General features: G+C 42.0%; 1 protein-coding gene across 5 annotated transcripts in view; it reads left to right on the top strand.

Annotated features, from left to right (window-relative positions):
• Window positions 1-16661, top strand: part of flnba (filamin B a) — a 62594-nt gene that overhangs the window by 11630 nt on the left and 34303 nt on the right. For 3 of the 5 annotated variants that reach the window (XM_087800371.1, XM_087800375.1, XM_087800372.1), the window contains exons 2-15: window positions 8572-8681; window positions 8748-8883; window positions 8949-9046; window positions 9809-9956; window positions 10165-10283; window positions 10351-10425; window positions 11552-11714; window positions 11783-11983; window positions 12041-12178; window positions 12289-12415; window positions 13998-14134; window positions 14250-14443; window positions 15137-15253; window positions 15487-15630. In XM_087800371.1, the coding sequence (XP_087656497.1) occupies window positions 8572-8681; window positions 8748-8883; window positions 8949-9046; window positions 9809-9956; window positions 10165-10283; window positions 10351-10425; window positions 11552-11714; window positions 11783-11983; window positions 12041-12178; window positions 12289-12415; window positions 13998-14134; window positions 14250-14443; window positions 15137-15253; window positions 15487-15630 (1907 nt within the window). Of the gene's footprint in view, window positions 1-8571; window positions 8682-8747; window positions 8884-8948; window positions 9047-9808; window positions 9957-10164; window positions 10284-10350; window positions 10426-11551; window positions 11715-11782; window positions 12179-12288; window positions 12416-13997; window positions 14135-14249; window positions 14444-15136; window positions 15254-15486; window positions 15631-16661 lie in introns of all 5 variants that reach the window. The other 2 variants (XM_087800374.1, XM_087800373.1) reach the window with 1 other exon arrangement.

A 16661-nucleotide genomic window follows, 5' to 3' on the forward strand; every position in this document is an offset into this window, starting at 1 on the left:
ACTCTGGTGTTGTGATAGTGTAGTAACAAGTATATATGTGTAGTATTGTCCAGTACTTGACTCTGGTGCTGTGATAGTGTAGTAACAAGTATATATGTGTAGTATTGTCCAGTACTTGACTCTGGTGTTGTGATAGTGTAGTAACAAGTATATATGTGTAGTATTGTCCAGTACTTGACTCTGGTGTTGTGATAGTGTAGTAACAAGTATATATGTGTAGTATTGTCCAGTACTTGACTCTGGTGTTGTGATAGTGTAGTAACAAGTATATATGTGTAGTATTGTCCAGTACTTGACTCTGGTGTTGTAGTATTTACAGACCACATGACTCTTGACAAAGTCGTAACTGCTTTCATTTGTTTTCAAACCAAAATATGTCCAAACATCAGTTTTAAAAGCTGCTGGACTCACTGTATCCTCTCGTCCTCAGTCGTCTCCGAGATCTTGCATTTAACTGCAAAAAATCTATTGGCCAAATTGCAACACAAAAATGAACAAATGCTCTGAATACATTTGCATGTTAATATTCAACATAATTTTTTTATTTACAGTTAAGTGTATCATTATATCCCTGGTATTTAGAAATGTATATCTATCCGGATCTAACCTGAGGTTACCCCTAACTTTACACTGTCCACACCTCGACTATCGTTACTGTTCTCAGTCAATGGTTCGAATTCTCTCTGATCTTCAGCTCAATCCTCTTCATCCCAACTTTCATTCCCATCTCAGATGGGCTCCACCGCAGGGTCTCTGAGGGCCTCGTGACTTTAACAGTTATTAGGTGCTCGTGTTGGTGAGGCTGCAGTTTATGATGACAACGGTTCCGTCAATACTTTGTGATGGTGAAGTCCCAGTTAACCAGGTCTATGAATAGACCCGAAGTCTGTGCCACATTAACACACACACACACACACACACACACACACACACACACACACACACACACACACACACACACACACACACACACACACACACACACACACACACACACACACACACACACACACACACACACACACACACACACACACACCAGCCACAAATAGTTTCTTTGTGCGTTTTATAGACGCTGTGAATGGTTTGTACAATTTAGGGCTTTATGGTTTGTGTGTTTGTGTGTATGTTTCCTGTGGTTGTGCAGCGATAATCACTGTGGTCGACCTCCAGCAGCCTGGCAGAGCTACAAACCCCCCGAAGTCTTTTTATTTACCCTCCTTTTAATTTCTTCCTTTTGGTGTTTTGCGTCCAACTTCTCCTCGTCTGAACTCTTGGATTAATTTGAAGTGCAGCCGCGACAAACGCCTCGCTAACGTCTCCTCCTGTGTTGATGTTTGTGCGTTTGTTTCCATGTTTACATGGACATGAAGTATATCTGTTGGTGTGTTTAATGTTCCAGTCTTTTATTTTCTTTTCCTCCCTCTTTAAAACAAAACATGTTGAATTGTCCGTCACGCTTTCACTCCATCATCGTCCCTCTCGTCCCCCTCGTTTCTGATGACATCATAGAGGGGGAAACAGAAAGATGAGGTCATGCAGTGTGTGTGTGTGTGTGTGTGTGTAATGACAGGGCTGCCTGATCCCACCCTAACCCCCCACTCCCGCCCCTCCATCCCTGGTGAGATTCCCATTTCCTGACTTTGAATTCGCTGCAACTCTTTCCAGCGGTTTGTGGCGACTGTTGTTAATTTCACGCTTTAATGAGACGTTTCCCCTTCGCAGCGATGATGTCAACACAACTGAACATCGTTTGTTCGCTCCGGGTTTCTTCCTTTTTTGGGTCTTTAGGTTCACGTTTCAGTTAAACCTCATCGAGGGGGTTTGGAAATAGTCGGTGTGTTGAGTAATGTAGCGTGACGATTGTGGTTTAAGAATTATTTAACGAAAGTAGAAGCTTTTCCCCACAGAACTGCCACAAATAAAATGAACAAAATTCTTAATGTTATTTTAGTCAGGCTTCATTCAGGCTTCTTATAGACTATTTATAGACGACTTAAAAGGGTTCTTATAGACTATTTATAGACGACTTAAATTGGAAACTCTAGTTTCCTGATCTTCTCCAGCTGTGATTGTTGTTTGCGTCGAGCCGTCCTCGAGATTAAAGAGTCTCGTGCACTCATGGGCTCTGAGCCGCCTCGGTTTCCCTCTCTAATCTAGCGCTTTCTGAGGATCGCCCTCCGAGTTCAGAGCGTGACTCATGTGACTTCACGACTCATGTGATGATGTCATCGGCGCGGGGGCTTTTGTCTGGGAGCGGCGCGGTGATGAGGAAATACCGTTAGCATTATTAACATTATAACGTTAAAATACATTCGCTAACATCTCCGAGTGAACGACGGCTGCTGTAGCTATACGTTTGTCAACGAGGCCGCGACCTTGAAAACTGTCATTAGGGTCAGTGATGAAACATGCCGATGGTTATTTGCTGACTGAGCACGAGTGAGTTCATGTATTTTTTTAAACCCCCTGAACAAACATTCATGGCAGACAAACAGTTGAGGGAAATAATGGCCCAAAGTGTCCCAGATCACGCCCTTCTCCGAGCGCCCTGGTTTATAGTGCACGTACTTGGCCAGTGTGCTGATCCGGACAGTGTAGTACTGTCTCAAACCAAACACTGTCACTACACACTTGACTCGAGAGCTTCTTCTTCTACTACTTTTTAACGCTGATTTTAACCGGACGTTGAAACTCTATCATCAACACTTGACATTAGTCAATTGAAACAAGTTATTAAGTTGTGATTCATTGTGTTATTACTGTTGTTGTGTTGTTTTGCGTTAAAATGAGTGTTTTCTCGACATTTACGTCGGTTTCTGCTCCGATAAACGCAGCGTTCAGTGACGTAGCTTCAGTTTAGCTTCATCTACGTCACTAAGATGGAGGATGTCGAATGCAGAAAGTGTCCATCGATCCACACTCCATTTGAGTGCGCCGATTGAGTGCTCATTGCGCACTACATTTTCGCACACTGCTCATCGGGACACACCCAATATTTCATGATCAAATTACATTGTTGGTTCTTTGTTAGGTTCTGAAAACAGCTGCATTGAACAGGAACTGTGAAGTTGTGACTATTCGATTTTACACTTTTTTAAATACCATTGCATAAGAGATGCTTTCCCTCTCAAACCGCTTTGACGGCCTGTCAATCAATCACAGAAGTCCATCCCGATACAGTATCGTAGCGACGAGTCAGCTAAACGGAGCAGTGTGTATCACTGGTGTGGCATCATGGGAGTTCACCGTGTTTGTGGGCACCATAATAAAAGATGGGTGCGGTAATTATTGCCTCCACTGAGTTCTGTGGTTGAGTTTGTGTATCTGTCGTCCAAACACTTCACCTGTTTGCATCAGAGTCAACAGTCGCTGCACAGGTTTCATATTTGACAAAGATCTTCCGAGCTTATCTCTGTAGGTCCACGTTCCGATATCCAATGGTGTCTCTGGAACGGTTGCCATGGCAGCGTTCTTGACAGGGGTTTAGTTGGGACAGGAAGTGATGTCACGCAGCTGTGAGCTCCAGTGGACTCGCTGAAAGAAGTCGTTGACCGCAGGGGTCAGTTTTTTTTGTTCGGCTGCCACGAGCCGCGGGTCCTGCTGGAGGTTCGAGGAAGATGTGTGTGAGATATTGTGCTTGGGTGTGTTGATGATCTCACCGTTGTGGAATCTGTGTGTGTGTGTGTGTGTGTGTGCCCTGGGTCAGGCTCTGTGTACTCACACACACACACACATGCACACACACTAACGCACAGCCAGACGGTTGCTCAGTATCCTGTTTACCACTTACCTGCTGTTTTAAACTCCTATCTTTTGATTGTTTTATTTTTCCAGCTTGTACTTATTTTGATGGAACAACTTCCACTTCCTGCCTGTTTAAAAAAAAAAAAAAAAGTTTATAATCCAATCGATATTATAGGAAGACTCTTTATTGCGACCCCTGGAATACTGCAGCTTATTCTACTGATGACCTGAAAATAATGCTAATTTCGGTTGACATTTGAAGGTCTGAAACATGGAAAAAAAAGGCTAATTTAAACATAAATCAATATAAAGCACTCTTATTAGAAATTGAAAAACCACAAGCTTCACACGTGAACAGAACCTAAAAACGATGTCCTAATGTCTCTCGATTAATTTAACAATCCGTCCCCTTTTGTTTGTTGCCGTGTTCCTTTCATGTCATAAGTGGTGACGGGTGATTGACACGTGTGAACTGGCATACGTCTCAGAATAACATTGTATCATCATCATCATCATGGAGGTCGTCGTGAGCCCGAGGCGTCGTCTGTTCCTCAGTAAATGTAAGGGTTTGGATCGCCGAGTTCGTCTGGTGACAGACGACTGTTTTATGGAACAGCTGTTTTCAGCGTCTGAGATCCAACTGTGACGGGCTGGTGTTGACAAATGACCAGGAAGTTTGTTTTGTCTGCTGACGTGAACCTGAACAATGTTTCCTGGACAGAATGTTCTCGAGAAAAGATGTAGATTTGCTCTCTTCTTGGCAGCGCCGCCGTGATCCGTGAGCACGTATCTGTCCGACTGTTGCTAATGTGGGTCGAGAACATGTTCAACAGCCTCAGGTGATCACTGTCAGATTTTATCGCCTGTAAGTGAAAAAATGTCCACTAGTGTAAACACCGCCTGCACGACTATGATGTAAAGTCAACTGAGAATGTGCGACCCCCCCTCCGGGGTCAGTTTGGGCCCCTGCTTGCACATTTTCTCTCCACTAATGAGTCCAAGATGCAGCTCCGTGTCTGTCGGAGAAAAGAACCTCGAGTCACGATGACGGAAGCCATCTTTACTCGATTGTTTAGTTAAGGTTTGTTTCTCTGCCTCCGGCCGCAGACGTGATTGTTGCGTCGTCTGGACCGTGGTGTGCTCGGTGAGGGTGTGAGCCGCTGATAAGAAAAGCTTTCAGTTCCACCTTTAGACACAACCTTTATCCTCACTTTGTGTTTCCAACACAACGTGCTGGGCTTTTTTTTGTTTGTTTGTGTCGTATCCAACAACACGGAGGTATCGTGAGCAGCGGCTGCTTCTGGTGATTAAATAAATCTCAGAAAGAACAGGATGAAGTTGAAAAGGCTGACAAGTCCAGACACAGCTTCATGTCGAGTGTGTGGATGTTTCTTTCGTGTATCGATGGTTCAAAATGTTTACTCAGATACTTGGCTGAGCAAACTGTAAATTTGAATTATTTTTTTCTCAAATGATAAAAAAACATTAGATATATTGAAGAAAAAAGATTAATATTTGAACAAGAGAGTTACATTTTCTTATGAACATGCATCTCATGTCGAAAATAAAACGTCATAATTGTCCTTTTATTTCTCCGTCTTATCTTCTTTCATCATTAAAAGCAATTGATTCTTGTTAACATAATACTTTTCACTGCCTTTTCTTACCAGAAAAACTTTTTGCGCCAACACAAAACCATATTTAACCACCGTTACCCTTGTATGTTCACATTTCTAACAAGTTTAAGCTTTTGGTTATAAAATACATTTGTTTTCCTCTTTGTAAAAAAAAAAAAAAAAACTTTCTTCCAACTACCAGAAAGAGAATGTAGGATTATTAATTGTAATTATTATTAAATCTCTCCTCCTGTATTAATGCATTTTTATTTCTTTCCATTTTAAACTAATTTACTTTTGGGAAAACTCGTTTTCTTTGAAAACACTCTGTACATGTCCATGAAACGATGATCTCCTGACGCTACACAATTGTTTTGTAAAAACCTGAAACGGAAGAGACTAGATGTTCTACACAGACTTTTTGCTGCTTTTCTTAATTTCTGGTCAAATTCCCAGGATTTAAAGATGGCGTTACTTTTGCATCGTTGTTTATTTTTTTGTTGTATTGGCTTCATTTAACTTTTGTCTTGTGCGATCGGATAAGAATAATCTTCGTCATTGTCATCGGAGGAAAGCTCTGTCATCGAGCAAAGGTTGTTTATCTTGTTCCATTAAAGCTCAAACACTCATCAATCTGACCACCAGCTATAGCCACAAGGTTTTTCTCTTTGTCTTCTTCAGCAAGTATCCTGCCTGTGCGCGTCTTATCCAAACCAGCATGTTTTCGTCCTTGTTTGAGTCACAGTTTGTCATGATGACACTGGTGTCTTCACTGCAGCTGCAGACGGTCGTGACTCAAGTGCGTCGTGATTAATCCTCACCTGTCCTCGCCTGAGACAGAGACGAGGAAATGATGACCCGACCTGTTGCACCGTCTGATAGTGAAGAACAAAAAGGGTTATTGAGGTAAATACTTCAATGTTGAGTCTTGTGGGAGTCGGCGTTCTGAGATCAAGAGACGGTCGAGGTGAAGGCCGTCGTTGTTTTGTTCCTCTGTGACCAGACGCTCGTAATCTGGTGAACTGGATAATGTGCTTTTTTGAGTCTTTATCTTAGAACACTTTAGAGCAATTATAATAAAACACCAAAGAAACGAGTATCCAAAAAAACAATATTCTAAAAGTAGTGACCATTAAAGTTTTAACTTCAAATTCACAATATTCATTCATTCATTCATTTTCTACCGCTTTATCCCTTACCGGGGTCACAGGGAGACTGGAGTCTATCCCAGTATCATAGGGCGAGAGGCAGGGGACACCCTGGACAGGACGCCAGTCTCTCTCAGGACACACAAAGACAGACAACCATTCACACACACACTCATACCTATGGACACTTTCCCAACGTTCTCAATCAACCTCTGTATGTTTTTGGAATGTGGGAGGAAACCAGAGTGTCTGGAGTAAACCCACGCGACACCAGTAGAACATACAAACTCTACACAGAAAGGTCAAAGGTTGGCTCGGCCTGGAAGCGAACCAGCAACCTTCTTGCGCCCCAAATTCACATTATATATGAATTAATTCAACAATATTTATTTTAACTCAACAAAAAGTGTTACCTGAACAGCTCCCTTGATGCTTTGCCGCCCAGTCAACCAATCACAGCTGGCGATCCCTCTTGATATGACAACATGTACGTAGAAATAAAATGTAGGTTTTGTAAAAAAAACATCAATGTTTTGTTGGCACCTTAAGTCAGGTGGTGCCTCTCACTGTAGGTCTTGGTACCATCGTAGACTTCCAATCGAACACGTTTGTGTTTTGTATACATCATACACTGTTTCCAAACACGCTCGCTGTCGAAATGACGATTTCCTGAAACGGATGAAAAGGACAAGAAGGGGTTAATAACCAATGACTCAAGTCGGCAGAAAAACTGACCAAAAACTTCTAAACCTTGAGCACTGAAGGAAGCGAAATACAACCGTTTATCTAAAGATTTCATTCTGTTTTCATCAGTCTGCATTCTGACTGCTTCTCTCTCGCCCTCATCCTCCCCCATCCATCATTATTCGTCCCTCTCCCGCCTAAACAATAGGTCGCCATGGCGATAGCCTTGTTGGTCACAAAAGTGTAACCGAGGGCACTGGAGGGGCGTGTTTACGTCCACGCACCTCAATAAAGCACTAAAAATGGTCTCGGGTGCAAAAGTTCGAAGCAACGGTTTGCTTTGTGAGCAGCAGGAAGTTGTGCCAGGTCGCGCCGCATCTCTGGTCGTTTCTTTAAAGCAAACGAGTGGAAGAGACTTGTTTAACTTCTCAAGCAGTCGTCAGTTTAATCAAAGAAACGTGATCTGATCGTCAAACCTGCTCATTAAAAGTTATAAATGTCTCTGCGGTTCGAGCGACTCGTCGACTCCGATCCTTCCTCACCTGGTTCTCATCAGTGCCAATCGTGTGTGTGTAAGTGTGTGTGTGTGTGTGTGTCAGGATGTGTAGCAGGGTCGAGTGATGATGACACACTCAGGTGTGGCTCGTTCTTCTTACTTATACCAGAAGATTTATGAGCAATATGTTGCAACAACGTGTGCGTGTGTGCGTGTGTGTGTGTGTGTGTGTGAATATGTGTGCATGTTAATGCATCTGCAAACCAATGACGACAAACTTGTGTGTTTGCTGTGCATCATCTTCTAGAAGTGCGTGTTTGCACACGTGTTAAAGTAAACTATTGTGAAGGAACAAGTGTTTATTTTGGGAAGTTTTACCCTTAAACAGGTTAGATGTTGTATAATATTAATCATTATTTACACATTAAGATGGAAACACTTTCAAGTGTTTAAGTAAATAACATTCATAACCTAATTTGTATTAAGACTCAACATAAGTTAAGTCATTTTCTTTTGTTAACTTACTTGTGAAACCTTTTTTATATTTGACATTTCTGGTTCTGTGCACAAACTGAAGCTTTGTTTTCACATTTTAACTCACATTTTCTACTTTTTTTCCCCTTTATTACCAAGAGTGTTACAACAACTATAATCATTTAAATAGTATTTTTATTTTGTGCTACTTTTGCAGTGTTAGTTTAAATAAATACATTTTTTGATGGTATTTTTAGTTTTCCTTGTTTTATGTTCATTTAACACAAATTAGACCAAACCTGTCTCTGATTAAATCATATCAAAGTTGTATCTTGTATTATAACCAGTGGTTTGTGTCGTCGGTTCTCGTCGCCCGAATATAATTTCTCTGTTTTCATATCTCCAGACTCGAAAGCCATCGTGGATGGGAACTTGAAACTAATCCTGGGTCTGATCTGGACCCTGATCCTGCACTACTCCATCTCCATGCCAGTGTGGGAGGACGAGGCCGAGGAGGTAATCTCCGGCGTGACCAGGCTACTTTGAAGTGGATCATGTGACGATGTTTCTGTGCCCGTACAGTCGGAGTCCAAAACACCGAAGCAGCGTCTGCTGGGCTGGATCCAGCACAAAGTCCCGGACCTGCCCATCAACAACTTCAGCCAGGACTGGAGGAACGGGAAGGCTCTGGGAGCTCTGGTGGACAGCTGCGCTCCTGGTACGACTCGCCAGTGGATTAAACAAAATGATGAAGTTTGTGTAAACGTTTGCTGTTGGTCGCAGGTTTGTGTCCGGACTGGGAAAGCTGGGATCCGGTCAAGCCAGTGGAAAACGCGACTGAGGCCATGCAACTGGCCGATGACTGGTTGGGCATCCCACAGGTGAGACTGGACCTGCTCAGATGTAACGTTTACTCTCCTTGTATTTTTTTACATGATGTTGTTTATGTTCAGGATTCTCTGTAGTTTGGTCAACTAACAAAATATTCTTTGTTTCTTATATTTAAACAATTACTCATTTTTAGTTGCATCTTGACAACAGAACGGCACAGAAAAAAACAAAACACAAATATAAATCCGTTCATAATATATATTTCACATTACTGTATTTACCATATATTGTGTTATTGCATTTTCCAGATGGTTATTTAGTATGCATTTGTTTTTATGTACTAGTGCTGTGTATTGTCAACAATACGATGATACAGGGACAATGACACGACAGAACCTTATGATGACAGGAAGTTTAATTGCAGAACATGAACAAACAATGCCATCAATACCGGCATGTTAATCGTAATTACAAATATATAATTATTTAATTTAAAACTTACCTTATTGAACTGTAAACTATATATATATATATATATATATATATATATAAAATTTGTTTTTACATGAATATGTAGGTAGTATCATTTTATAATTGTATAGATATGTTCTGTATTTAGTGCTTATATATAATGTATTCACGTTGTTATATGGTTGCTACAAACTGAAGAATGGTGGAGATTGTCTTTCATTTCATTACATATTTTATACTTCCTTCTCCTGCCCAGAATTAATAATTTGACACGACTGTGACACTATTCAAAGAGAGCTTGAGTGACATCCTATCTGTGCTACCATTTGTCACGTGTGTAGGTCATCGCTCCAGAGGAAATCATCGACCCGAGTGCGGACGAACAGTCCGTGATGACATACCTGTCCCAGTTCCCCAAAGGCAAACTAAAGCCAGGAGCTCCACTCAAACCCAAACTCAACCCTAAGAAGGCCCGAGCCTACGGACCAGGTGTGTGTCTGCGCTCAACACTGTTGTGTTTCTGCTGGTAACTGGTTGACAAAGGCAGGAAGTGAGTGTTGGGCGAACAATGAGCTCTCACCCTGCATTTCCACCGACACAGGAAATACCTGCAAATGACCTGCAACACAATTCAAACCAGAGAGATTAGAAAACCTGGGAATGACCTCTGGTGAAATATGTCATGATCTCTCTGCAGGCATCGAACCAACAGGAAACCGGGTTCTGCGCCCTGCTGTCTTCACCGTGGACACCATCAGTGCTGGTCAGGGTCTGGTCACCGTCTACCTGGACCATCCGGATGGTACCAGAGAAGAGGTAAAGATCTCCTGGGACCAGAATCATGAGACAAAAGTCTTTTAACTTTGTTTTTACGCGTTTACAGCTGAAGGCGGAGCTGAATGAGGGCAAGAAGACGTACAACGTCATGTATGTTCCTCAGGTCGTGGGAGCTCATAAGGTGAGCCTTGAGATCCACATGGATGCTTTTTTTTCTTCATGCTGATTCTTTCTTGTGAAGTTCTATCTCTGCCCGCATTGATGCTCTTTCACTGGCCACGTTGACGCTCTTTCTTTACCCGTGTCAACGCTCTTTCTTTTCCTCTGTCGACGCTCTTTCTTTTCCTCTGTCGACGCTCTTTCTTTTCCTGTGTCGACGCTCTTTCTTTTCCTCTGTCGACGCTCTTTCTTTTCCTGTGTCGACGCTCTTTCTTTTCCTCTGTCGACGCTCTTTCTTTTCCTGTGTCGACGCTCTTTCTTTTCCTGTGTCGACGCTCTTTCTTTTCCTGTGTCGACGCTTTTCCTGTGTCGACACTCTTTCTTTTCCTGTGTCGACGCTCTTTCTTTTCCCGTGTTGACGCTCTTTCTTTTCCCGTGTTGACGCTCTCTCTTTTCCCGTGTTGACGCTCTCTCTTTTCCCGTGTTGACGCTCTCTCTTTTCCCGTGTTGACGCTCTTTCTTTTCCCGTGTTGACGCTCTTTCTTTTCCCGTGTTGACGCTCTTTCTTTTCGTGTGTTGACGCTCTTTCTTTTCGTGTTGACGCTCTTTCTTTTCCCGTGTTGACGCTCTCTCTTTTCCCGTGTTGACGCTCTCTCTTTTCCCGTGTTGACGCTCTCTCTTTTCCCGTGTTGACGCTCTTTCTTTTCCCGTGTTGACGCTCTTTCTTTTCCCGTGTTGACGCTCTTTCTTTTCCCGTGTTGACGCTCTTTCTTTTCGTGTTGACGCTCTTTCTTTTCCCGTGTTGACGCTCTTTCTTTTCCCGTGTTGACGCTCTTTCTTTTCCCGTGTCGACGCTCTTTCTTTTCCCGTGTCGACGCTCTTTCTTTTCCTGTGTCGACGCTCTTTCTTTTCCTGTGTCGACGCTCTTTCTTTTCCTGTGTCGACGCTCTTTCTTTTCCCCTAGCGACGCTCTTTCTTTTTCAGTGTTGACGCTCTTTCTTTTTCAGTGTTGACGCTCTTTCTTTTCCGTGTTGAAGCTCCTTCCTTCCCCGTGTTGGCGCTCTTTATTTTCCTGTGTTGATGCTCTTTCTCTTTCCCTGCTGCCTACAGTAAGTTGACATATTTCTGACTACTTGATTGTTTCCTAGGTGACGGTGCTGTTCGCAGGCCAAGAGATTCCAAAGAGTCCGTTCGAGGTCAGCGTGGATAAAGCTTTGGGCGACGCCACCAAAGTAACGGTCAAAGGCCTGGGAATCGAACCCGTGGGCAACGTGGCCAACAAACCCACCTACTTTGACATCTATACAGCTGGTGAGAGCAACAAACGGTTTGCTCAAGGGAACTTAATTGAAGCAATAATCCACTATCCTTTGCATCAGGGGCGGGTAAAGGCGACGTGACCGCCATGATCCGCGACCCGTTGGGCCGAGAGAACCTCGTGGAGGTGATGATGGAGGACAAGGGCGACAATGTGTTCCGATGCACGTACCGACCCGCGCAGACCGGCGCACACACGGTCACCGTCACCTTCGGAGGGGTGGGAATTCCCAAGAGCCCGTTTACTGTAGACGTCGGACCTGGTGAGTCGGTCTATGTCGATGTTCAAGAAATGTTAAAAATGGCCGTCGTGCTTCCAGCCTGCGTGTCTGGAGCCTGCAGGGCGACGGGTCGAGGTCTTCAGCCGACTGGGATGAGGATCAAGGAGGTCGGGGACTTCAAAGTGGACACGAGGAATGCTGGCAGCGGAGAGCTGAAGGTTCTGGTCAAGGGCCCCAGTGAGTATCCGTCGTGAGGAGGATGATTAAGAACGAAATGTATTTTAAATGTTATTGTTCTGTAAACTTTATTAACTGTTAAATCACTGACTCCTGACTCTCGTGTTCAGAGGGAACAGAGGAGCCGGCGAAGCAGATCTCCAGTCAGGATGGTTTGTTCTACTACGAGTATCATCCCAAGAGTCCAGGAAAATACACCATCTCCATCACCTGGGGGGGTCAGCACATCCCCAAGAGGTAAGTGTTGCTGACATCACCTCCGCTCATGAGCTCACCTCCGGTCGCCTGGATCCTCAGCAGAGACGTAAAGTTAATCTTCCGTCGCTTCTCGCCGTGTTTTATGACGGTAATGTCGCTGATATACAATTAACAGCCAACAAAAATATCTGAGGGCTGATGTCATGCGAGAGCCGCACTTTACGACTGCACTGGGACTCCTGAAGCATGTTAGGTATGTGTGGAAAGTCTGTCGAGACTCATGTTAGATGAGAGGCTTTGGAACTTTTCCACAGTGGATCAGATCAGACCCGGGTAACCTGTGGCCCCCTGGGGCCTCTCTGCCTGTACTTATGTGGTTCTCAACGACCCTAATGTTTTTATATTTGAGTTACATTTAATTATGTTGTATATTTTCTCAAGTTTATTTTATTGTATTTACAAGGATGATTGTTTTACACATGTATTCATTCTTTTCGACAACACAACTATACAACCAACAACCATTTTAATCGGAATCTGAACTTCTGACCTTTTCATTTTTACTTGTTAAAAGTATTTTTGTTAATTCATTAAATATTTATTTGAAGTTTGCTTATATGAAATCGCATTTGCTTTCATCTAAAACAAAGGTTGCGTAAATAAGTTCTTGTAATGAAAGGCTAAATAGTTAATACCATAATGCTAATGTTAGCTTAAAGCTTAAAGCTTAATCAATATTTCAAGCAGAATTAAATGAAAAGATCAAATCTAAACAGGCTTTAGTAAGTAAGTAAGTAATTTTTATTTGTATAGCACTTTTCCAGACCAGGGTCACAAAGCGCTTAAACAATTAAAACAATGTTCAATAAAGTACATACTTTAAAGATCAAGATAATACTGAGAACAACACAGGAGTTCCAGAAAATCAAGGAAAAGCCTGAACAAATAGAAACGTCTTAAGATGTTTCTTAAAGGAGTCAGTACTCTTTCAATATTATGTATTCATTTGAGTTTTACCTAATTCTTTAGACTGTAAGTATAAGTAATGCTAATGTTACCTCAGCGCTTAATCATTTTTCTGTACAAAATAAAATGAAAAAAATAAAATCTAGATAGAATTTGGGTGGAAGTGTTTCCATTTATACACTCTTCAAATATTATATATTATTTTGACTTTTACCTAGTACTTTATAGAATGAACGCAAGTATTGAATCCCTCTCAACAACCCCCTCTTGGTAACGGTGACTTGAAAAGCTCCCATGATGCTTTGCCGCCCAGTCAATCGATCACAGATGTCCATCACTTTTGACATGGCAACATAGAAGTAGAATTGAAATGTAGTATTTTAAAAATCAATCTTCTAATAAGAACATTATCATAGGTTTTTTTATTTTATTTCTGGCAGTTAAAATAATGAACTTCTACTTTCTGTTTACATTGAAACTTAATCTTTGTTTTTAAACCCATGTATTGTTTTTTTGTTTGTGTTAATTTGTTGTAGAACCTCTGACTTAGAAGTTATGTCATGTTATTAGTTAAATTCCCAGAGCATTGATTGAAAACCTTTTTCGTTTGGATACTTTGTATTATCTTCGTTAATCACTCTTGTTTCTTCCACAGTCCATTCGAGGTGACTGTTGGTCCAGAAGCAGGTCCTCAGCAGATCAGGGCGTGGGGTCCCGGTCTAGAGGGAGGTGTCGTGGGTAAACCTGCTGCCTTTGTGGTCGAGTCGGTCGGCCCAGATGTCGGGGTCCTGGGTGAGTCTCTGGTTCCACTCTTGAAGGAGTTTATATTCATTTATTTATTTGGTTCTGAAGAAGTTCACGATCATTTCTTCTCGTCGTTAAAACCTTAATCCTCTGGTGTCGGCAGGGTTCGCCATCGAGGGCCCGTCACAGGCCAAGATCGAGTGCGAGGACCGGAACGACGGGTCATGTGACGTCTGCTACTGGCCCTCAGAGCCGGGCGAGTACGCCGTCCATGTGACCTGCGACGAGGAGGACATCAAGAACAGTCCCTTCATGGCCACCATCGTCCCTGACAATCAGAACAACCACCCGGAGAAGGTCAGTCAGGCGTCCTCACCGCGGAGACACGTTTTCTTTTTTGCAGTTTTCTGGATCGATATAATTTGTTTATAATGTGAAAAATTATAAAGAATATAACAGTGTCTTCATTCAAAAATACTTTTCTCCCCTTTTTTCTTCGTTAATTGTCATGGAAGTAAATCAGTGAAATCAGAAAATTGACGTTAAATGATTTATTGAAATATATATTATTTTTTTAAGAATTTGTATATATTTTTTTAAAACAAATTATTGAATTTAATATTTTTTTATATTGAAAGTTAGAATTAGTTATGATTGAATAATGCTAATTATTTTGGTATATTTAAAAGGCAGACATTTCAATTTGAAATGATGGAATTCAATGAATGTAATGGTTTCAAAATAAATGTATATGTTAATATTAAATATTATTATTTTTTAATTTGTAGGCTTTTAATTTAAACTAAAAATGTTATCTTACTAGTGCCACCATTATAACATTAAACATTTAAAAAATATAGAATTAAAAAAATTAAAAATACAACTACATTTAAACAGTTAACCAATATTCTGACGCTAATATACTTCCATACATCATCCAGTTGTTTCTTGTGGATATTAAAACATTAATTCTGTCAAAGTCAATATGTACCAAGAATAATTTAGCTCCTTAAATTGTTCTGATCTGACCTTGACTGGTGGTTCTGGCAGGTGAAGGCGTTCGGGCCGGGCCTGCAGGCCGAGAACGGCTGTCTGGTCAACCAGCTGGCTGAGTTCACAGTGGACGCAAAGGATGCTGGGAAAGGCCCTCTGATGGTCATGGCTCAGGTGAGAGTGCGGTTTACGCCTACATTTGATCCCAGAGTCAACATGTTGACGTTTGAGGCGTGGGAATGTGTTTTAAAGCCGGTAGAAGTAGTTCAACCACTTGTTGTACTAATAAACCTTGAGACATTAATAGATTTAGCAGTTTATTCTTAACATTGTTTTTCATAACGTTTCATAAAAGACATTTACCTTCAGTCAGTGTTTAACATGAATGAACGTTTCTGGGCCTGCAGAACGCGGAGGGCGAGCCCGTGGAGGTGAAGGTGAAGAGCAAAGGCGACGGTCAGTACTCCTGCTCGTACCTGCCCACCTCCTCGCTCAAGCACACGGTGGCCGTCGCCTGGGGAGCGGTCAGCGTCCCCAAGAGCCCCTTCAGGGTAAGCTGCCGATCACAGATGCCGGTTAGTCGCGGGGCCGCCTCACCCAACACCGTCGTGGCTAAACGGGCCCGGGTGGTGGATTTAGAACCCACGGTGGAGCCCAAGACCAACAAAGTTGTTCGGGTGAAGCCCACCATGACCGAGGAGCGAAACCTGTCGCCTGTAAACACTTGTGAGAGCGAGAAGAAAAGGAAGCCGCTCATAATAATCACCACCTTTACTGAGGAGAGATACAGCTGTTAGTCATAGAAGGATTGAGATGATGAATCCTGCGTCTTATTTTCTTAAGGGCAACTAATGATCAACTCTCCTGACATGTAGTAGATGTTCTTCAAGACGCAGTAACTTCTCATCATGACCATGTTTTACACTTTATTACTTTATAAAGATGCTCTGAAATCTGGACGAACGAGAGGTTACGAGAGTCCATTATGACGTAATAATGGCTTCACTCCTCCTCCAGCTGTACTCACGCTTTGTTTATACAACGAGTCCCTTGATGGATGACACGCGGTGACAAACCTCCACACTTGTCCAATCACAGCAGAGTGGGTGTGGTTATGGTCAACAAGATTTCATCTCCAGAAAAAGTGTTTTCAGTGGGCGGAGCTTAAGATCATTTTCTAATGTCAACATTTCAATTTCAAAAAGAGTTTTGTACAAACACACACTGATGATACAATAGAGTCACACATCACAACAACACACACTTAAACCAACACATTAGTTGCCCTTTAAGAAAAGAAAGCAAAAATCCTGTTGATTTATTTGATTTATTGTGATTATTTTTGCAGTTTTAGTTTCATCAAGAGGTTTGGTTTGATGTGTTCATTTGAAGAACATCAGCTTTTTCTTTAAATTGCAACTAAACACACATTATTATTATAATTATAAAAGTATTGTTTCGAAGAGCGCTACTGCTTTATCCTTGGATGTGGATATAAAAAATATATTTATATTTACACACAGAAAACAAAACATGTAGAGCAAAAAAAATGTTTTTAGGATAAGATTCTAAATGTCTTGCA

Source organism: Callionymus lyra, chromosome 10 (assembly GCF_982586985.1).
Source record: "Callionymus lyra chromosome 10, fCalLyr1.hap1.1, whole genome shotgun sequence".
Taxonomy (NCBI): Eukaryota; Metazoa; Chordata; class Actinopteri; order Syngnathiformes; family Callionymidae; genus Callionymus; species Callionymus lyra.